At 45.6% G+C, this 22701-nt stretch overlaps 1 protein-coding gene across 1 annotated transcript in view; it reads left to right on the top strand.

Annotated features, from left to right (window-relative positions):
* Positions 1-22701, top strand: part of LOC128343968 (maestro heat-like repeat family member 5) — a 72833-nt gene that overhangs the window by 27580 nt on the left and 22552 nt on the right. The window contains exons 7-18 of the mRNA XM_053293407.1: positions 2002-2081; positions 2665-2800; positions 4477-4572; positions 7350-7454; positions 7940-8075; positions 8771-8889; positions 9945-10094; positions 12327-12481; positions 13323-13473; positions 14906-15078; positions 18843-18980; positions 20434-20548. Coding sequence (XP_053149382.1) covers positions 2002-2081; positions 2665-2800; positions 4477-4572; positions 7350-7454; positions 7940-8075; positions 8771-8889; positions 9945-10094; positions 12327-12481; positions 13323-13473; positions 14906-15078; positions 18843-18980; positions 20434-20548 — 1554 coding nt within the window. The remainder of the gene's footprint in view (positions 1-2001; positions 2082-2664; positions 2801-4476; positions 4573-7349; positions 7455-7939; positions 8076-8770; positions 8890-9944; positions 10095-12326; positions 12482-13322; positions 13474-14905; positions 15079-18842; positions 18981-20433; positions 20549-22701) is intronic.

Raw genomic sequence — 22701 nt, 5'->3', positions numbered from 1 at the left:
CTGATGGCATTGATTTTATACCATGTGACGTTGTGACTAACTGTGTTTGTTTTCTTGAGTCCAAAGCCGTTAATAAACCATTTCCTAATCAGAGTGAAAGGAAGACCAGAAAACACCTAGAGCTGATCCACAGCGATATATCTGGACCACTACCAGCGACCATCGGTAATTTCAAATACTTTCTAATGTTCACTGATGATTATCCAGATATACAGTTGTCTTTCTACTAAAGGAGAAATCACAGATGCTTGAGAAACTCCAGGACTACGTGGCCATGGCAAGCAACAAATTTGAGCAGAAGCCAAAGATCCTGCGCACAGACAATGGAGGAAAGTATATGTCCAGTGCCACACAGCAGTTCCTGAGAGAACATGGAATCGTGCATCAAACCACGGTAGCTTACAACCCATCGCAGAATGGAGTGTCAGAGAGAAAGAACAGAAGTCTCCTGGATATGGTAAGATGCATGCTTGCTGATGCATGCCTCCCACAGAAACTCTGGTGAGAAGGCATTATGACAGCTACATACATACAAAACAGAATGCACACAAAGGCTGTAGGAACAACACCATATGAACTTTGGCATGGTCATAAGCTGTCCCTGAAGCATTTGCATGTCTTTGGAAGCATGGCTTACTCATACATCCCAAAAGAAAAAAGGACTAAGTTAAGAGCTAGGGCCACAAAAGGGATTTTTGTAGGCTACTCAGCATAATCCAAAGGCTACAGAATTCTGGATCCTGACACCAACAAGATAACCATTAGCAGATCGGTGTATTTTGATGAGAATGAAAGAGCTACGTCTTCAGAGGGGGCCTACACCGAAACAAGCAAGCAGACCAAACACCCTGACAACTGGATTATGCTTCCTGATGTCAGCAGAATTAAGGAGGAGGAGACAGCAGATCCAGATCCAACCACGCTTAACACAGAGACCTCCAGTGATCCACCAGGCACACTTGAGATAGTGGAAGACTCCACAGAGGGTGAGGCAAGGCGATCAACGTGCTCAACAAGAGGTATTCCAGCCCCGAGACTGTCGTGAATTACCTCACAAGAATGGTGGAACAACCAGAACCATCATCATGGGAGGAAATATCCCAGTTACCACAACCAGAAGCCCAGAAGTGGAAACAAGCTGCAACTGAAGAGTTTGATGCTCTACAGAAAAACAAAACCTGGACTGCGCTGTCTCATGTCTCAATGACAGAGGGGAACAGACTAGTGTCAGAGGGCCAGAGGGGTCAAGACATTGGTCATCCCTTCTCTACTGCTCTGACACTATCCCTTTGATATGTAGATTGCTACTCTTAGGGACTGCCTGCCTGCCTGCCTGCCTTCCTTCCTCTCTTCCTCTTTCCCTTTCTTTTCCCTTGCAACACCCATGCTCCTCTCTCTCTGCACCATGTGTGCAGAGATGCAGAATCCCTCTGCATCCAGCTAGATAGATAGATCAGAGATCCTATCTCTTTACTTTACTATCTAGAATGGAGTTCACTAATAAAGTCTCCTTATATTGATTTGAAATTCTCAGCATACACACACGCCTAGACAAACTCTGCTGTGTTGTGCCCCAGTGCACTCTGCTGTAATAGAAAGGTATCTCTTACCAGAGAGAATTTCCAACAGGACTACAGTAGGAGTGGCCTGACTAGAGTCTTGGTTGGCCCATTTTCTCTGTATTAGAACTTCCCGTGGGCCAGCAACATGTTTTAAATTGTCAACACAAGAGTGCATGCTCTTTGAACAGCTAAGAAGAGAATCTGTGTTAAATAAACCCACATATGCACTCCCTCTCTTAAGAACATAAAAAGAGTCTTGTTGGTTTAGAACAAACTCCATTTAGACCTGCATTCTTTGCAAGAATCCCAGCAAGCACTAGGGAGATCACTGGAAAATGGCCTTGGTCTACCTCCTAATTATTCCTCTTCTAAGGTTTGCTGAAGCCCAGTTTGGAAGATGTTTGAAGCTCACATAGGCTGTGTGTTTTCCCCACAACAGGAAGTGATTGATGAAGAGCCAATGGGGTCATACACCATTACAATTCTTCACCAGGCCATCATTACCATCTCCTCTCTGACGTATGTACTGGGGTTTTGATGTCTTCTTGATCAGGCTCCTCTTGCACTCTAGAGCTATAAATGCCACTTGCCCAGAAATGCCACTTCACCATCACCATCACACTACCCTTGAACTATACCTCTTTGGTTTAGGTACAGTACCACCAGGTGTATGGATTATTATTAGGTGTATACTGAATTTATGACTAATGCTGAAACTGATCTGCCAAATTCTGTTACTTTGCTCCTGTACTATATACTTTGAAATTCTGATTATGTCAGCATTTGGGGAATGGGACGCCATGCCAGTGAAGTTTAAAATGTACAGACTGTTGATGTTAGGGGATGGAGTCATCGCTGTTTGGTAGAGCACATGCTTTAGATACAGAAGATATCAGATTCATTCCCTGGCATCTCCTGCAAGCAAAGCATATGCTCTGCTTCTTAGCTATGGCTCATCTGCTGTGCGCCTTCTCTGTTTTCTTCTTATGTCCTGCTGTGATAATTAAGTTCCACAACTCTTGAATTAGTGCTTCTCCTTGGTTAGGGTCCTTCCTGCTGGCCTGTGTTCATTTTCTTCCTCTTTCTTCTGTTTCCTTCTAAGTACCTTGAAGCCCCCGTTGGACTCACACATCAGGTCTGACCTAGTGTCCAAAAGCATTGAGAAGGTCTTCTCTCTGCCCTCCCTGAAGATGATGAAGTTGAAAGCTGGCAGCCCGATGCACCCAACACAAACACAGGTGACTCAATTTCTGCCTCAAAAGTTCCAAAGCAAAAGAAGATAGTCCACAACATTTTATTGGGCTGTAACGATAACCAGATCAATAATCTGAAGGGGACAAATTTAGGTTGCTCCAATATTACCCCTTTTTTGGAATTGTCATCCTTTTCTCCTTCCCTTTTTTATGGAGCATCCAGATGACAGTGTCATCAAATCATTGTGCTCACTATAAAAGAAAGTGGGCGGGGGGATAAAAAATTGCAAAATAAACCTCCCTGCACAGTAAACATAAGCTGACTAAAAGGGAGCAATTATGGGGCAATTAATTATTAATCCCCTAGCTGTGACTCAATAAGAAGCAATAGCCTGCAGGGAGGGGGCAGAATCTACAGGGAGGAAGCCTTTTGAATGAATGATGCAGGGGATCTTTGCTGAACAGGCTTTACTTGAGTAAACATTATAGAAGAATTTTGGCCATAGGGAAGGGGATTGGTGGATAATATAGCACTTGCGTTTGAAATCTAATCCCACTTGTAGCTAACTGAAGAAAAGCAGTGCCTCAGCAATGCTAAAGGACTCTAGGGTGGAAGCAAATTTTGAGCCATAGTCTCAGCTCCATCTTTCTGAAGCACATGCCCCAAATAATGCAGCCAGATACACCACAATTGCTCTAAGTGTGTCAATTTTTCTGCAGTACTGTAAGTACACTGCTTCTCAATCTGGCTATCAGCTACAAAAAGCCTTTTTCTTCCACAGCAAATCTTCCTTTGCCTAAAAATTCTGCCTTGCTCCTGCAGGGAGTACCAAAACCTAGACATGGCTGCAGAAAATACTCCTAGGGTTGCCAGTCATCCAGGACTCCAGGAATCAACATCAATCTCCAGGAGACTATTAAAAGCAATCCTGGATGGTTTAATGACCTGATATTGTGAAAAATATTTGGTTGGGGGTGAGGTGGGGAAAGAAGCTCCAGGAAAAGCTTCAGTCAGAGTTGGCAGCCCTGCCTAACACATGTTACCACTACCACCACCACCATAACCACTTGCCTAGCCAAGTTTCAAGGGTGTGTGTATATGTGTGTGTGAGAGAGAGACATATTTTTGGACACATTTTTTCCAAAACTGCAAAACATCAGCGGAAGAGACAGAGCTGAAAGATGGCTGAAGGCACCTTGTGGATGCTGGGGTAGTGGAGCAGCTGCCTTGTACAAATGTTTGCCTCTACTTATGGACTATTTGCATAAGAACATCAGGAGCCCTTTTGGATCATACCAATGGCCTCACTAGTCCAGCATCCTGTTTCCCACAGTGGCCCACCAGATGCCTCCTGGGAAGCCCACAGCCAGGAAATGAAGGCATGTCCTCTGTCCCACAGTTGCTCCCCTGCCATGGAACATGCCACCACTCAAGAATATGGAGAACAGACAACAATATTATCATCACTACTACTACTGTCTCCTTCTGTCAGCATGCCAGCACCATTTGCAAAGCTTTTCTGAAGTTTTATTTTTAATATTAAAGGGCACGGACGATCTTCATCTCTCTGCTCATGGGGCAGCTTGTAGAAATAAACAAGAACCCTTCCTGCCTGATTGCCCCTGACACCTTGTGCCACTGCTGTAACTGGTGGACCACTCCCCACACCTTCAGCAAACAGTTTTTTTGATACTTACTGCTCTTTCTCCTTTCTTTTCAGGATTTTTATCAACAGACCGTCAATGCCTGCAACAACATGCTTATTGGCTTGCTGTCTGAGGCCCCCAGGATTGAATCATTACAGGATATACTGATAGTAAGAGAACAATTCAGATGTCTGGCAGAAAGGAAGCTTTGTGCTGAACATCCACTTAATGTTATTATGCATCAGGATTCAGGACTGACTCTAAAACATCTATCTATCTATCTATCTATCTATCTATCTATCTACCACCCAAACTTTTGTCTCTGGGCAGTTAATATAAAATATTCTGGGGGAACAAAGTGGTGTCAAAGAACGTTATTAGGGGAGTGGAGATTTTGCCATACATTAAATACTTATAGAGGTAAGGTAATTAATGCAATTAACAAAATTAAGGAAAAAGCCTTTGGAATAAGCTTCCTGCTGAAATAAGAGCATCTCCTTCTCTGTCATGCATTTTAATGTGTGGCTTTTAACTATTTTAAATTTTTTACACCACCTAGGGATATACATATCAGGTGGTATAAAAATATGATTGATTGACTGACAGACAGACAGATAGATAGATAGATAGATAGATAGATAGATAGATAGATAGATAGATAGATAGATAAAATTAGTCTCCTAACTACCTGGCTGCTCTGTCTTCTGCAGCTTGTTCTATGGCAGAGGAATGAGTGAATGAGGCACCTTTTAAATAACTGACATCTTTTAAAATAATTAATTCAGTCTACAGGATGGAAATATACTATGACTGTATTGTCTGCTGTAAAGTCTGGAGGATGGCAGAACGAAAGGGGGTGGGGGTGGGAAATATTGGTGGGGGGAGGGGAGCACCCGCTACCCCTTGGAGTCTTCCCTGTACTGTATTTACCTGAATCCAATACTAGATTCCCCTCCAGTTCTGTGATGTTAGAAATTGAGGGGCCATCTTAAATTCAGACTGCTGTTGCTTTGGGGTAAATACAGGTATATCCTGCATTTAAGTTCTATTTTTAAGGGAGTTGTCTTAAATCCAGGGCCGTCTTCTATTCAGGTAAATATGGTATATGTGAACAGATGCAGCTGCCTTTTACTGAGTCTGTCAGAACCTTGGTCCATCTAGCCCAGGGCTTGCTGCAGCACAGTCTTCCCCGGCTGCTACCTCTCAGAGCCAAAAGGTAAGGGTGGGCATTCCTCACCCCACTTGATTGCCATGCAGGAGCTGCCAGTGGTTTCCTCCTAACGAAATGCCACACTGACCACCACTGCACCCAGGAGGCTTTACACACAGAGCTTCTGCCTCGAATCTCCTTCAGAAGAGAGGGTGTACGTTCACACACCAGCCAAACTTACCTTGAAGTCCCTTCGAGATTTTTGGACCCACTCCACACATAAACCGGGCTCTGTGATGCAAATTCTAGCTTATCTTGTCGTATGTCCGGGTTTTAAAAATGCTGGTTTTAAGCTACTTTCTCTGAAAACAACAGAGCAAATGGGAGAGGCACTGACTTAGAATCGTAGCATAAGAGGCATGAAATGCAGATCTATCAGAAATGCAGATCTATCTCTGCAGGAGCTCTTCCACCCACCCCCCATTGTTTAGAAGGAAAACACGGAGCATGTCATTTGGACTTGTTTCAAAGTGAAACCTAGCAGGGGGTGGGCTGCTTCCCTCAATGCCGCAAGTGTACTTCGAAGTGGCTTCGCTCAATGTTTACCCCGAAGCCTGAAGCCAAGTGCGAATAACTCCCTGGTGCCAAAATGTTTGATTTCAAGAGATGGCTACCATCTGGCCAGCTCACTGGTTCTATACACTGACTATTGTAAAGTTAACACACCAACATTACAATAGTTAGTGTATAGGAATGCATGCAGAAAGCTCAGATTCTTTTGCTTTATTTATTTCATTAATTGATTGATTGATTCGATTTATATGCCGCTCTTCCTAAAGTGGCTCAGGGCAGGTTACATTAGAATTAAAAAAACACATAGTAAAACAATTAAAATTTTAAAAAAATTAAACTAGATTAAAATTAAAACTAAAACTAGATATTGAAAGCCAGGCTAAAAAGATGGGTCTTTGACTCTCCTGAAGGCCTGCAAAGAAGATAATCCTCTCATGTTCACAGGGAGTGCGGTGTGTTCAGTATTGATAAGATTGCTGTAATTAATTTTTAAAAGTATGAACACAAACAAGACACTTGTAACAAATGTTCTCTGACAAAACTACCTCCTTTTGCAGAATATGTTTGTTTGTTATTTTTGTATGCTGCCCCAAACTCTTACAACAGCATAAAGCTAATTAAAACAAAATTAAAACAAATTAAAACCAGAATGTTAATTAAAAGTTTGAGTGAATAAATGTTTCTTTAGATACTTTTTTAAAGCTGTCAGAGATGGGGAAGCTCTTATTTCAGTAGGGAGCACATGTCAAAATATCAGGGCGGCAACAGAGAAGGCCTGTCCCTGAATAGCCATCAGACAAACTGGTGGCTACTGCATACAGACCTCTCTGGGTGATCTCAGTGGGCAGTGGGGCTCATAGTGAAGATGTTCTCTTAAATACCTTGGACCTAAGCTGTTTAGGGCTTTATAGGTTATAACCAGCACCTTGTATTTTACCTGGAAACATTTGGTAGCCAGTGTAGTTCTTTTAATATAGTAGTAATAATATGGTCTCAGTAATAAGATGAGTCAAAATGTTTCAGTCATTTAATTTGACTGAGACATTTTGCACTAATTGCATTTTCCAGAATATGTACAAAGGTGGCCCTACATAGAGCACATTGCAGTAGTCAAGTCTATAGCCATGAAATGTCCTTTCCTGCTCTAGCAAGATCCTGTTAGCTGCCCAAGAGACTTGCAAGCCCTGGATAATGCTTTCTTTCTCTTGCATTTTTCTCCCAAAGCACACAAATGGCTGGATTGAATCCCAAAAAATCTACGAGCGGGAAAGAGCTGTTAGGAGCACCAACTACATTCTGAAGTTTGTTTCTGAACACTTCAATTTTAATGTGAGTGTACTGCAGGAGGGCAGGCGGAATAACCCTATCTCATCTAAGTAGGTCATAAGAGCATGAGAATTGTCTACTAGGTCAGCCCAAACACCCATCAGAAATATTCTGAACTCATTCTCACAACCCTAAAAAGGGTAGGAGGAGCATGTAGCCACGGCAGAAGAGCCATGCACGTTCTAGACCTGCAGTCATGTGTTTGCAAAGATCATGGTAGTAGGAGGAGGGGAGAGTGATTGTGTGGGATCTGGGAGCTGGGTAGGACAGGTGCAGACAACCCACATTCTTTGCCCAGCATTTTATTTTATTCAGGGTGGACGAAAAGCCCTTTTACCCAGCTCCCACCTCCCACATGATCTGTGCTGCCTCAACAGCACCACGGGTTTAGTATGCATGCCAGAGAAAGCACATCAGATAGCTCTTTCTTGTTAGGCTTTTTGTAACAGGATTGACTGACTCTCTCTCTCTCTCTTTCTCTCTCTCAGACAACCCAGGAGTTTTCCCTGCTTGGGCACCTGTTGGTGCTGCTGTCCCTTCGCATTGCTGACAGCGCGGAGGACATTGGCATGCAGGCAGCAGAGGCCATATACTATCTCCACTACATTATCATGGGCAAACTGGGTGAGGGGCATGATGGGAAATCTTGAGTTTCTTGTTAAGTGTCTGCCTTGAAATGAAGGGAAGGGTGCTGAAGGGCCTACAGAAAGGACGGGTAGCTCAGCCTTGTCCCTCTTGAGGATCCCTGAAGATAGTTGAGGAGGATGTCTCTTGGTTTGTAACTAGGGGCTGGAAGTGGGTTTTAAGTAGACACTGCTCCCAGAGGCCCAAAGGTAATCCTGGGGGAATGCTTCTCTTCTGCATCAGGGCCAAGAGTTCCTCTTCCACAGTTTGTAAACGGTTGGGTTGCCCAATTCCTTTCCTTTTCTAAAGTCTCATGTGTATACCTTTTATGGGTGGATTGGGATTGTTTTCACTTGCCCCATCCCCAAAGGCCCTGGACTAGGAACAATATTTAAAGGTGATTAATGACAAAAACAATGAAAACATTTTGTTTTTACATCTTCCATTTCAAAGACTCCCCTCCTCATCCCAGCTTCTAAATCTTAATATCTGGAGGATTTCCAAAGGTGTGATCTCCACTGCATGTCTTGGGGAGCATCTGACAAACAGGCTTGTGTTGCGTGGACAGCTTTCTTGAGCAAGCAATGCAGTCGAAAGCAACTGTTCAGCCAGCCCTTAGATGAGCAAATCTTTGAAAATAGTGGATGGGGAAAAGACTAACGCTGTTTCCTTCCTCCTCAAAATATACTGCTTAGCTAGTGAAATGGAGAAAAAATCCAAGAATAAGAAAGGGAACGTTGTGAAATGGTTCCGAGAAGACTTTTTCGTTTCTGGCCCCTCTGTTTTCTTCAACAATATCGCAAAAGTTGCAAAGGTATTGCTCTAGACTGGCAGTTGGTAGGCTAAAGTGATGTTCTTTTTGTTGGTCTTCTCTCCAGCCATCTCTTTCTTTTTAAGCTGAAACCTGACATCCACCACCTCTTCAAATGAAAAAGCCACATTTCCTTTGAGTTTAGCATGCCTTCCTGCCTATTACACACCATTATGGCCATATTCACAGGTTTCTAAAACAAACTGCTAAAAGAATGGGCCCAGTCCAGTTCAGTTATCGGGCTCCTACTCATAATACAACGTCTAGCAGCCCTGGATGAATAGCCATGTCCCCATCTATATCATAAGACACATCATGCCAGTTTGAGGGGACCAGATGGATTATTGTTGTGTGGCAATTGCGGCTGCACATCCCAGATGCACACTTGAAGTTGCATCAGCTGCATATTTGAGCAAACCTGCTTCTGCACACACATACACATCTCCTTTGCTGGATCAGGGCAAATGTGTCCTTAGCATCATTTGTGAAGACATCCGAGGATTGCAGTAAGTGTCACTCAAGCAAGCAAGCTTCCACTAGTTTCAATAGCTTTATTTTTATATCCAAGACATGCAACGATAATTCAGTCTTAGAGGTTAGCACTTCCAGGGGGCATTGCAGTTCAAATAGAGATCAAAGTCCAGGAGATGAATTTTTGAGGATTGTAAATTGTGGAAAGATGATTGCTAGATGAAATGACCTGTGGTTGCTAACCATGAAATCATTCAGAGAGAGCAGCCATCTTGCCCTCCCATTAAGAGAGAGGCAACTAAGAACAAAGGGCAGAGCTGTTTATGGCTGAGAGAAAGGAAGCCCCCTGCCTCTGGCTAATCATTTAGCATGTACGATACGATACGGCAAATATTTATATAGACTTAAAACCCTAGACAACAACATAGGCATCTGGCTATACCACACAGCAGTAATAGATGGCTACTAAAGGGCTCATGTATATAATTCTCTAGTTTGCATGCATTCTAATCCTGTGATGTCCCCTGTGGCAGCACAATAACACAGGACAGAAACTCCTAACCTGCTCCGTTTTCTTCTTGTGTCAGGCTTTTGGAGAGCACCTGACCCCCAGTCAGATCTCAGAGCTTGTGCTAAGAGCGATAGACAATCTCACGCATGAAGAGAAGGCCATCTCTCGGGGGGCAGGTGTGCTGCTGAGCTCCTTCCTGCAGGAATGTGGCGCGGACATGGAGGACGTAAGAAAACAAAGGGGGCAGGGGGAAACCTTCGCTTTGAACACAGAATTAACTTCTGCAGGGTGTCTACCCTCTAATATTTTTCCTTTCTCTAGAACTGTGGTTTCCAACCAGGGGTCCTCCAGATGTTGCTGAACTACAACTCCCAGCATCCTCAGCCACAATAAATCATAGCTTGGGGTGATGGGAGTTGTTCAGCAACATCTGGAGGACCCCAGGTTGGGAACCAGTGTTCTAGAACCCTTAAAGTAGGGGTTCTCAAACTTGGGTCCCCAAGTATTGCTGGACTACAACTTCCAAAGGCCACTGGGGCTGTGGATGATGGGAGTTTATTATTTATTTATTTATTTATTTGATTTATATACCGCCCTTCCAAATGTTGTAGTTCAGCAACATCTGGGGACCCAAGTTTCAGTACCCCTGCCTTAAACCCAAACAAGAAGGAGCATGTGACTGCTGCCAGTTCACACCTGGTTCCCCATCTCCACCATCCTTAGAGATGACATGTGATGTGACATCACCATGCTCAGAGTTTCCTCATCACTGCTCCATTTTGCCTTTTTGGCTGCAGTCGGCCAGGGGTGCAGAAACCCGGGACACAGTGATGTCACATGAGGCATTTTTGGTAGGTCAGCATTACCTGAAGACACAGCAGGACCTGAAGGTCAGTAGCAGCCGCTTGTTCTTCATCCTGACTGAGTTCAGGCAGTAGTGCCTGTCTGGCCCTGTGAATCACATGATGAAGAGCAGTGTGTGTATGTATTTAAACCAGACAGTGAAGGGCAGTCTGGAAGTTTCACCTGCCCACGTAATTATGTCGCAATGGCATAGTGTGCTCAGAGGTGGGAAATGTGCCCAGACACACCCCATCATGCATTCCGTTGGGCTGGTTGGGTGGTATCCTAACTGGCATAATAAATAGCTTGGACCTTAGCCAGGGGCAACTTCCCCCATGAGCCAAAGTGAGACAATGGCCTCAAGTGGTGAATGTGCCACAGGGTGCCGGATGCAGGCACCCAGTTTCACCAACCACTCTCTCACTGCCACTGTGCTCTCCCTTTCAGCATGACGCATGTCCATTTGTATACAACAGAAAGCAGAAGAGAGTGAGCTGGTGGCTGGCTCATTCTCCAGTGGGAGCAGCAAGAGTAGGTGGCATGCATCCAGCTTTGCCAACCCCTTTCTACTCTCACTCCCACCACTGCACCCGGACCAGCAAGTGGCTCACTTTCCACCACAGCCTTCCCCTCCAGTAACAAAAGCAAGCAAGCTCGGTGCTGGATGGCAGGACATCTGGGTGCTTTCCAGATTAACCCGTACCACAATGTCACTACGGATCTGCAAAGTGTGCTTCCGTACTTGTTGTAATACTGCAGTCCCTGCGCTGGCAGCAAAGTGCCGTTCACATTTTCTGGTGCCTTACTTCAGATTTTATCTTTGAGATTTAGTGCTACGACGTTGCAAGTCCATTGCAGAAAAACAGCTGGAGTTTGAGATTATGAGGATCGTTTTCAAAACGAACCTGCCAAGACGAAGCATTTTAATGTTGTTCTAGAGTGTAATCTGGAACGTGTCCTGGAGATGCTGAGCACTCCTGAGACAAGCATGTATTTAAACTTTACATGCAGCACCAACTCTTACTCTTGCATTTAAAGGCTTGTTGGCCCCTCAGTTCATTTTTTTAAATGGAGCACACTACTACTTTGTCATGTGCTCATCTTCCTGTTCTCTCTCCATCCCTTTATAGCAATAGCAATAGAAATAGCACTTACATTTATATACCGCTTTATAGCCGGAGCTCTCTAAGCGGTTTACAATGATTTAGCATATTGCCCCCACCATTCTGGGTACTCATTTTACCGACCTCGGAAGGATGGAAGGCTGAGTCAACCTTGGAAGCCTGAGTCAACCTATGCTCTTGTATTGTGTCTATTACACAGGGGTTCCCAACCTTGGGTCTCCTCCAGATGTTGTTGAACTACAGTGCCGAAGGCCATTGTAACTGGAGATGATGGGAGTTATAGTCCATTTGGGGACCCAAGACTGGCAACCCTTGTAAAACTGCAGGTAGAGCCTATGCCATTTTTAATCTATCTATGGTGCCTAGAAAATTCTTCTTAGTGCTTTATAAATCGATCCATCCATCAATAATATAGCAGAGGAGGATGAAAGGACTTGCTGTTGAAAGGGGGAAAAGACAAATTAATTTTGTTTGTTTGTTACCTACCTTAGCTGCCCATGGTTATCAAAGAAATATACATGCATCTTCCTGACATCACTGACTCTGTCACCAAAGAGGAGACCCTGAAAGCTGTGCGCAACCTAGCTTCGAAGCGTCTGAATGGAATAGTAGACATCCTTCTTGAAATCTCGCTGGAATGTGATAAGTAGGGGCCTCAAGGAGATACGCCAATAATCTCTCCAATAAGTTTCTCTCTCTCTCTCTCTCTCTCTCTCTCTCTCTCTCTCTCTGTATTCCACCAAACTCACTGAGCCCAGATGTGCCCAGATGTGCTTCTACCCCAGATGTGCTCTTGGACCAAGATGTTATACTGGTCTGTATCTATTCTGCCAGAGAGCCTTAGTGCCATTCTGTAAATGCTAGGGAGTCTTAGATGCTCATTTCCCCAGCATGGAAGTCCATGGGCCAAAAGCCTCAGCCAGGCCTGGTTCTAGAACTCTTTGGAGAATTAAACAATCTCTCACCCTCAAGGACATATTTTTGGGTGGCACCGAGAGCTGCTAGGGGATGGGGAGACTTGTCAAAATTTACCTTTACTGCATGAGCGGTGTTGATGAGTTAGTTGAACTCTTCAGAAGCACCAGTGCTTCTACTGTAGCACTGGTCTTTCATTAGTCTGGATGTCAGTCACTGTTATTTTGTATTCATACATGCAAGCATTGACATGCATGTGTGGTAGAATTAAGACATTTCTTCACACGCACACCCAATATTTAAGATAAATATTTAGACTAAGACCCAAAGAATTGAGATATGTGCATACTAACACTACTTTTTTTAAAAAAAACACCCTCTAAAATCTCCCCCAAATACAAAATGAGGACTATGATTGGCCAGGAACCAGAAAACCAGGATTATACCTGAAAGGTTGGGATGGTGCAGTTGGGTCTGCTACAGATTCCTTGAGCTAATGCAGGTGGAACATCAGGAAGGAAAAATACAAGACCTGAGTTTTCCTTTTTTTATGTTGTTTTGAAAACCTGCAGCAGCGTAGCAGAGATGTGGATGGCCCTGGCCTACGACCCATATTCGAACATCAGGATTATAGGACCACTGCTCAAAAGGCTGCAAGATGAAGAGCCTCTTTCAGAAGTCTCCAATACCAGGCGTCACAGCAAGTCTCTCATGCCTATTGCGGTACAGGAGCACTCCGCTTATCTGTCCTTTATTAGCCCTGAACTTAGGAACATAGGAAGCTGCCATATACTGAGTCAGACCCTTGGTCTATCTAGCTCAGTATTGTCTTCACAGACTGGCAGCGGCTTCTCCAAGGTTGCAGGCAGGAATCTCTCTCAGCCCTATCTTGGAGATGCCAAGGAGGGAACTTGGGACCTAGATGCTCTTCCCAGAGTGGGTCCATCCCCTAAGGGGAATATCTTACAGTGCTCACACATGTAGTCAATGCAACCAGGGCAGACCATGCTTAGCTAAAGGGTCAAGTCATGCTTGCTACCACAAGACCAGCTCTCCTCTCAACTTGGGGAGTTGGGTTGGGGTTTCTGCCTAGCGCTTTCAATATCAACCGTGTTTGATGTGCTGTGGCTTGATGTTGAGACATTAGCATGAGAAAATGCTGATCTCCACGAAAAGCTTCACCTACAGATTCTTGAAAAACATGCTGCTATTCACGGCAGAAGAGCAGACCTGAGTACATTTCTGTGATCTGTTAGCACCTGTCTCTCTGGCTAGCTAGGGCGAAAACAAAATTTTCAAAGCAAAATCTTCTCACAGAGACTGGAAACATTCCAGCTTCTCAAAGGTTGAACTTTGAGGATCATGTGGCTTATCTGGTAATGGGGATGGAGCCGTAGCTTGGTGGTGGAGCATCTGCTTTGCATGTAGGAGGTCCCAGTTTCAGTCCCTGACAGCATCTCCAGGAGCCCTACCAGACGATGGTTTTACTTGGGAAGGGCAGGTGTGCGCTCACATATCATCCAGATTTACGTCGAGGTCCCTGCAAGCTATCAGGGAGCACTCGAGACACAATTTGGGTTTTTCATTGCTCATTGGAGCTTATACCGATTTATGTCTGGGTTGTTTTTTTAAAAAAAAAACCCACTTTTTGCATTGGGTTTTGGGGAAGATTCAAAATATCTGATATGCCCTGTAACTCACACTATTTTACCCCTCTTAATCCCATGTTAAAACCTGCAGTCTGGGAAAGGCCCAGATAGAACTGGGCAAGAATCCCACCTGAAACCTTGGAGAGCCACAGCTGGTCAGTATAGACATTACTGAGCCAGATGGACCAGTGGTCTGACACGTATAAGGCACTTCCTAATAAAAATGATGATGATTTGTAACCCTATCCCAAAAGGGCTGACAATCAAATGAGAAAATAAGATAGACACCAGCAATGACAACTGGAGGATTGCTGTGTTGAATCTATGCCTCCCTTTGCAGCTATGAAAGGCACAGGGACCCTTGTTGGGAAAAAGATGGCTGCCTTCTGACGCAGAGCTCTGTGATATCTTCTGACTTGAGGCTGGGGGCGGGGTGGCTGATGTGAGGGATTATAGCTCATGATGATCCCCTGCTGATTGAGGTTCTCCTTCCCTGCCCCTTCTAGGCTACCAATGCTTTGTGTCTGATCCTGTCTTTGCCCGAGTCTGAGGATGCAGTCCAGGGCAAATTTGCCCACCTGCTCATTGCTCTGGTCACTCAAATTTATTTTGTCATCGGGACAGGAAGGAGAGGATCCAGGAGGTTAAGTGATGCTGAGTCCCCTGCCACCCCACTGAGGTAAGAAGCCAAGGCATTGCGGTACCTGATGTGAGGCACCCAATGCCAGCTTGCCCTATGCCCCTGGTGGGAGCCAGTCAGCTTTCAGAACCAACCTGTGCAGGCTCAGAAAGAGGTGAGGGGGGCGGAGCGGAGGGAAGGCTGCCGGCATCCCTTTAAAGTTTGCAGAAAACAAGAGCGGCCTCCTTTTCTCTCCTAGGCGTTTCCCGCATTACATGCTGCAATGGTTTCGCAACGTGTCTGCTAAGTGCCCCTCCGTATGGCCCATGTTGCGACATCACGGTAGCTGCACTGTCAGCAGGGTGCCATTCATATTTCCGATGCCTATGATTTTATCAATGTGTTGTAGTGTAGCCCTACAACTTTGTCTATGCATTGCAGGAAAGTAGCTGTATTTTTCCATTGTAGAAGGCTTGCCCCATCATTTATGCATTGCAGCATGGTGTGGTGTGGACAGTTCAAACTGTGGTGCAATGATTTATTGATTTTTACAGCCCCTTTCTGTCCCATTCATGAAATAATCTTTCTGCGAATTTGATTTTTTTTTCCCCACCCAGGTTTTTGCTCAGCTTTTGATTTCAATTTCATTTGCTTTTGTTTTTCATCAGAATTATTTTTCAGACACGTTCATGTTTCCTCCATTTTTCTGTGCTATGGATTGGCTGGTTCATTCGGCAAACCCCTGTAGCCTGGGGTTTGTTTGTTTATTTTGCTGGATTGCTTGTGCAAGAGTGCAACACTGCAACTAAATTCTCGTTTTGGAGCCGCACTTTCCCCACCATTGCCTTTTGTTTTTCATCAGACTTATTTTTCAGAAACGTTCATGTTTCCTCAGGTAAACATGTTTCTCCGACAGGAAGCAGTCTTATACAGAGTCACCATCTGTCATCAAGCTCCACGTGTTTCCGGTGCTCTTGCTAGCTCAAAGCAGAGCTGATGGAGCTGTGTCCCTGCTAGAGGCTTTGAACAAAGGACTGAGATTTTTTTCTTTTTTTAAAAAGAGTTTGTCGCGTCAGTGGTTTCCTGCCCCCTGCACAACCCTATTGGCCCAAAATGGAGGAGGAGGGACAGTGAATGTGATTCAGGTGGAATATGGACACCCCCTGCCTGGAAAACCTGTGGCAATGGTGGGCAATATGAACAGCCAAAACCCTGTCATGGTGCATTGAAAAATGCATCAAGAAACACTGTACATGCGGCTTCAAACCACTGCCTCATGCCATCACACTTGTCAACACTTTAACTGGTGCAAATCTCGTAGTCTGGAAAATGGCCAGGCAGGGACGTAGCTTGGGGAGAGGAGGCTCATGTTCACCCCCTCCCCAGCAGCCCCTCAGTGTGAGGGAGATAATGAAGAAAATTAGGGAGAGGTGGATCTGGGGGCCCTCAGGAGCTGCAAAGCCTGGGTTCTTTGAACCCATCCACTCAATTATAGCTACACCCCTGTCTCCTGGTGTTTTCTGCAAACCTATCAAGAGAAATGGTCCTTGCAAAATTGGTAGAGGTCAGATTGGTCCTGAAGAGCTGCTCTGATGGTAGCGGGGGTGGGAGGGGCAGGGGGCAGCTTGCTACTCTGATAATGCCCCAGTAATCTGCTGCCTGAAGGGACAGCCTCACCTTGCTTCATGGCTATAGGCCTTGCCTCTGAGGCTGGGCTTATATTTGCTGCTAAATACCAGTTGCAGAAGAACAACAGCAGGAGAGGAGGAAAGCCCTCACCCCCTGCCTGTGGGCTTCTCAGAGGCATCTGGTGCGCCTCTGAGTGAAACAGGATGCTGGACTAGATGGCCTTGAGCCTGATCCAGCAGGGCTGTTCTTATGTTCTTCTGAAAGGACCCCTAAAAACCTGCAGGAACATTAGGGGTGGCTCTTCTTCTCCCTTCCCCTGGCTTGCAAAACTGACCCACTGCACTAAGAGCAAGTTTCTGTTGGTTCCCATGAAATCCAGGTTTACAGAATTCTAGAAGCAGTACTTTGTTGGACTGGAAACCCTTGTGAGCCCAGGAAATCTAGTTGGTTAATCACCACTCTGCATGTCATCACAACCTAGTGGCTGTGCTTCAACGATGGCGTACAAATCAGGATATAAAAACTCGGTTTCATAGTAGCCATCACCACCTCTTTGTGCAGAGAATTCCTAAGTCAGGGCCGAACTTTGCTCCCCTGATGATGCTGGACTTCAACTCCCACAATGAGTGAGGCCATTGTGACTGGGGATTATGGGAGCTGAAGTCCAACAACATCTGGGGACCCAAGTTTATTTATGTATGTATCATATTTATATACCACCTGATATGTGCATATCTAGGCAGTGTACACAAGTTTGAGAAGCCCTGCCCTAAGCAAGCTGATTTATACAGTCAGCTTTGAACCTTTTCCCAACTTGCCTTTTTAGCCTTCAGTTCTAGGATTAGGAAAGAAAGAAAATTTTCTCTGTCTGCTATCTCCACTCATGCTTAATTTTGCAAGCCTCCATCATGTCCCTGCTTAGGGCCAAAGTAGAGGAGAGACATTTTAATACGTGCTTTGCACCTGCATGTCTCATGAGTTACTTTCTAAATACCATCTAATAGGGGGCCAATCTGCTTTGGGACCATGGAACGGAGGAGGCATTAACCCCTTGTCCCTGTCACAGTCCCAGTCCAAACTGGGGGGCCTCTGCAGCTATTTATTTATTTATTTATTTAATATACTGCCTGACTCCAAGGCTCTAGGCGGTTCACAGCAGTCGATACAAAAACAACACAGTAAAACAAACTGTTAAAACAACAATGAATTAAAAGAATTTCCAAACATTCAAAGTTTACTAAAAGCCAGGCTACAAAAATGTGTCTTAAGGGCTCTTTTAAAGGCTGACAAAGATGTTAAACCGCAGATATCTATAGGAGTGCATTCCACAGCCCAGGAGCAACTACAGAGAAGGCCCACTCCCGAGTCACCGCCAGATGAGCTGCTGGCATCTGGAGGCAGACCTCTCTCGATGACCTTAATGTGGGGTGGGGTGTTACTTGCTTTGGAAGGAAAGCTTCATTCCCTTTCCTCCCTAGGCAGATAGCCATGTGGGGAAGGGGGCAATCTGGGCCAAGACCACAGCAGGGACAAAGGGTTAAGCCCCCGCCTGCTGCAGTATGTGTCTAGATTGGAGCCATGCACCACTGCTAATTTAAAACCCATGCAGGCCCCAGTCACGCAATAGCTGTGCTGCTCGGTTTGGCCCTTAGTCTTCTCTCTGCTTAACAAAAGCACCACAGCAGACTTTTCCCCTTAGTGTAAGCCTGCACAACTTGCGCCATCCTTGAAAGAAATGCAGCCCACCAGCCATGTTGCTTGGCAACCCCGCCTCCATTTTTGTAGTGCCCAGCAGGGAGCAAAATGTGGGGCTTCTTGAGCTCTTTTTGGAGCACCAGACATGGCTAGCGGACTGAGTTTGGCTTTGCAGACTGCAAAAAGAGCCAGTGTGGTGTAGTGGTTAGAGTGCTGGATTAGCTGGACTAGGACCAGGGAGACCCGAGTTCAAATCTCCATTCAGCCATGAGACTTGCTAGGTGATTCTGGGCCAGTCACTTCTCTCTCAGCCTAACCTACTTCACAGGGTTGTTGTGAGGAGAAACTCTGGGCTCCTTGGAGGAAGAGCAGAATATAAATGTAATAAGTACGTAAGTAAGTCTCGAAGGGTTCGAGAGACTTTGGGTTGAGACCCGTGAGAGGCTCTGCAGTTGGGCCCATCCGGCTTCTGACAATACCTTTTTACGTATTTAACTCAGCTCTGCCATCCAGGCCCTGAAGAACCTGATTGCATGTGCTGGGTATATAAAGGAGTACAACCTTCTGGGAACACAAGGCTGTTGGGACATGTTGGCCACCCCAGACAAGTTCTTTGAAGGCATTTTTCTCCTTATAAGGTAAGAAGCTGCATGCTGGGAGGCTTGGGCATACAGGCTTGGAGAAACTGGCCACAACACAAAATAGGGTACATCACTGATACAAAAGATAAATCTAAAGGCCAAAAAAGACCAGGAAAGAAAACTTATACAGTAATGGGCTGCTAAAAGCTAAGTATAACTAGAAGTGGGTATTTGAATAGCAAAATTTAAAAGTCCTACATAGAACAGCTAAATGCAGTTAAAATCATTTCATAAAGATAAAATATAAAACATTCTGATACAAATAGCAATAAGGTAACATAGAAAATATAGAAATGTCCCAAGTAGTAAAAATATATGCTCGCAGGTGAGCAAAAGTCCTCTTGAAAACTGAATGCTGTACCACCCAATCGTGGGAAACCTTCCCAAAGTGTGAAAGTTCTGTTCAGTGGGTCAGACGCATTTTGACCTATGAGTCTTCCTCATATGAAGAAGACGAACCCGTAGTCCCATGGCCTACTGCAGGAGTTAGGACATAGGAAGCTGCCTTACATCGAACCAGACCATTGGTCAATCTGGCTCAGTATTGTCTACATAGACTGGCAGCGGCTTCTCCAAGGTTGAAGGCAAGAGTCTCCCTCAGCCCTATCTGGGAGATGCCAGGAAGGGAACCTGGAGCCTTCTGCATGCAAGCATGCAGGTGCTCTTCCCAGAGCAGCCCCATCCCCTGAGGGGAATATCTCACAGTGCTCACATGTGTAGTCTCCCATTCAAATGCAAACCAGGGTGGACCTTGCTTAGCAAAGGGGACAAGTCACGCCTGATACCACAAGACCAGTCATAGCAGGTGAGGGTGCCGGTGGAGGGGCGGCGAGAGGGACCTTTAAGAGTAAAAGAATAGGTCCTTCCCTCCACTCTCGCCGCACCTGAACTCTGCTCAGAGAAGCTGCATGCTGCCCAGCAACCCCTGAGGTGGGGGAGAGCCTCCACCACTCCCCTGGCAGCAGGCAGGTGAATGGCTCCGTGGAAGCCAGGTGAGTGGCAGAGGTGATCCCCCACCGCAGGGGATGCTGGGCTGCACACTGCTTCTCTGAGAGTGGAGATAAGCACCAATTCCTTTACTCTTTAAGGTGCCTCTTGGCCACTACTGCACAAGACCAGCTCTGCTCCCTCCTCCTCCACGGTTCTCAACCTTGGTTCCCCAGATGTTGTTGGACTACAGCTCCCATCACCTCTTGGGATGCAGGCTGTAGTCCAACCACATCTGGAGACCCAAGGTTGGGAACTCAGCCTAAGTTCTTGTAACTGAAACAATAGCATATTCTTCCCCTGCTGAACTCTGCTTCCTTTTCCTTCTTCTGTGGTCTGCCTTATGTTGTTTTCTCACTCTAAGCCTCTTGGACAGGTCCTCTCACCCATGGTAAGCAGCAACAGCGTGTCTTGCTAGCTTTCAGATTTGTGACTCATTTGGGTTTTCTGTTTGACGTTCCAGGTGTTTGTTTGCATCTAACAAAATGCACCTCAAACAGACTTTCAAACAGGCCAATACATATTTGCGCCGTCCAGACGTTAAGGAGAGGACTATTGGGATGGCCTTCTTCGCCGAGGTGAGATTTGGAAGCCAGCTGGGCATGTAGGCTCTCTTGTAGGGGACCGTGACCTGAGAAGTGCTTTGCAACTCCTGTGTTTTTGCAGTCCCAGGCAGGCAGCAAACCCAGGAGTTTGATTAGGCCCTGGCCAGTCACCGTGCCTGACTACAAAACTGCCTGGTGGATCACTTTTTCTGCAGGCCTAATATAGGGACTGGGGCAAGGGCTTTAAGAGGACAGGGCCAAAGAGAGTGGGGTGCTGGTCACACAGTTAATGGGATGCTAGTCATACAGTTAAGTACATGTGGCTGTGTGTGCTCTCATTTCCAACCCTTGTTCCCCATGACTCCACCATTGTCTTTCACCTTCCACAATCTCATACATTAAGGCTATTTATACGATCATTATGGAGAATGGGAGGGTGGGCGAGGGAGAAGGCAGGGTCCAACTCATCTTCCCCCCAGACAATGGAGCACATTCTGCTGGGAGTGTGGCCGAAGCATCCCGGCCTCTCGATATCCCACAGTGCAGCACATAACGAGTGCGGTGCATTGGGGGATACCCCCATGAGACGGGTGATCTAGGTGTGAAGCCTAGGCATATGCACGACCCTGGCGCCAGGGTTAAAGGTGCACTCACGCCCTTAACCCTGGCTAAAGGCCGAGGTTAAAACTTGGGCTATCTGAGAGGGCAGCGCTAGGATCGGGCTCAATCCCAACAGTGCACACAGGCAGCCAAACCCAGGTTAGTCTGCCCTAGCCTGGGTTTTGCTGCTCACATGCATAGCCTTCCTGTCTTTCTTTCTTGCTTGCTTAACTTCAGATCACCCAAGTTTAGAATAATGATAATAAATACGAACACACCACTAAAAGCAAAACAGCCACGGAACAGGCCAGATTGGCAAATAAAATCAATATAGTGCTAGTCAAGGTCTATGGCAATTAGGGATGTGAGAACCGGTTTGAATTCAAACCGGTTCAAATTTGAACCAGGCTGGTTCGAAGGTTCGAATTCAAACTGAACCAGCCATCAGTTCGAGCTGCAGGTTCGAATTTGAACTGAACCAGGGGGTGGTTCGATTCGAACCAGTTCAAACCAGTTCTGACATCCAAAAATTGGTAAGATGGTAGCTGGCACCCAGGGGTACCCATCACCCAAACCCCAAAGCAATCGGACACTCGTACGATTTTTTATGAATTTTTGAAAATTATTTTTATTTTTTCTCATAGAGTATAATGGGACCCGAACCAGTCCATATCCCCTATTTTGGAGCACCTAGGGGCACAAAAGCAGGGTGGGTGGTAGACAGACAGGGGTGCCTACTACCCACAAAACCCCAAGGCAATTGAACACTCCTCTGATTATTGGTGAATTGTTTAAGTATTTTTGAATTCCTCATAGAGAATAATGAGGATTGCAGCAAATGTATAGCTTCACATCGGGGGGAAAGGGGTGTCGTAGAGCAGAGTGTGGTGGGTGGTAGTTCCCCGGGTGGGCAAAGAAGCTATCAGAATTATTTGAAAGGAATTGGGCAAAGGGATGATTTTTAAGTGATTTTTGAAGTTTACGCGTCTTTAAGGTTTTTCTCCATAAAGAAGCATGGAGGTGTCAGCAAACGTATAGCTTCACGTTGGGGGCAAAGGGGTGGCCTAGAGCAGTGTGGGGTGGTGGTGGTGCCAGGTAGGGGCAAGGAAGCTACCTGAATTTTTTCAAAGGATTTGGGCAGAGGGCTGATTTTTGGTGAATTGTTGAAGTTTATGCATCTTTAAGGGTTTCCCCCATTAGGTATAATGGAGGGTGTATCGCTTCACGTCAGGGGGAAAGGGGTGGCCTATAGCAGTGTGGGGTTGGTGGTAATGCCAGGTAGGGGCAAGGAAGCTACCTGAATTTTTTCAAAGGATTTTGGCAGAGGGCTGATTTTTGGTGAATTGTTGAATCCAAATTAGAGTGGATTCATGGTGTCTCATTGAAAATCTCATTTGCTATCACAGAATCTACACTCAGAATACCTCAGAAACAACAAAACCCTGTACCCCATGGGTTAGAAACCCATGGGGGTGGTTGGCACCCTATGTGCACTACACCACCACTCGCTCTGTGTCACCCCAGCACCCCCCAAGTGCACTTATGGGGCTGCTGAAAACTCCATTATACCTTATGAGGGAAAACCT

This window comes from Hemicordylus capensis, chromosome 2 (genome assembly GCF_027244095.1).
Source record: "Hemicordylus capensis ecotype Gifberg chromosome 2, rHemCap1.1.pri, whole genome shotgun sequence".
Classification (NCBI taxonomy): domain Eukaryota; kingdom Metazoa; phylum Chordata; class Lepidosauria; order Squamata; family Cordylidae; genus Hemicordylus; species Hemicordylus capensis.
Note: the sequence above shows the minus strand (reverse complement) of the source record. Positions and strands in the feature narration are given on the sequence as shown.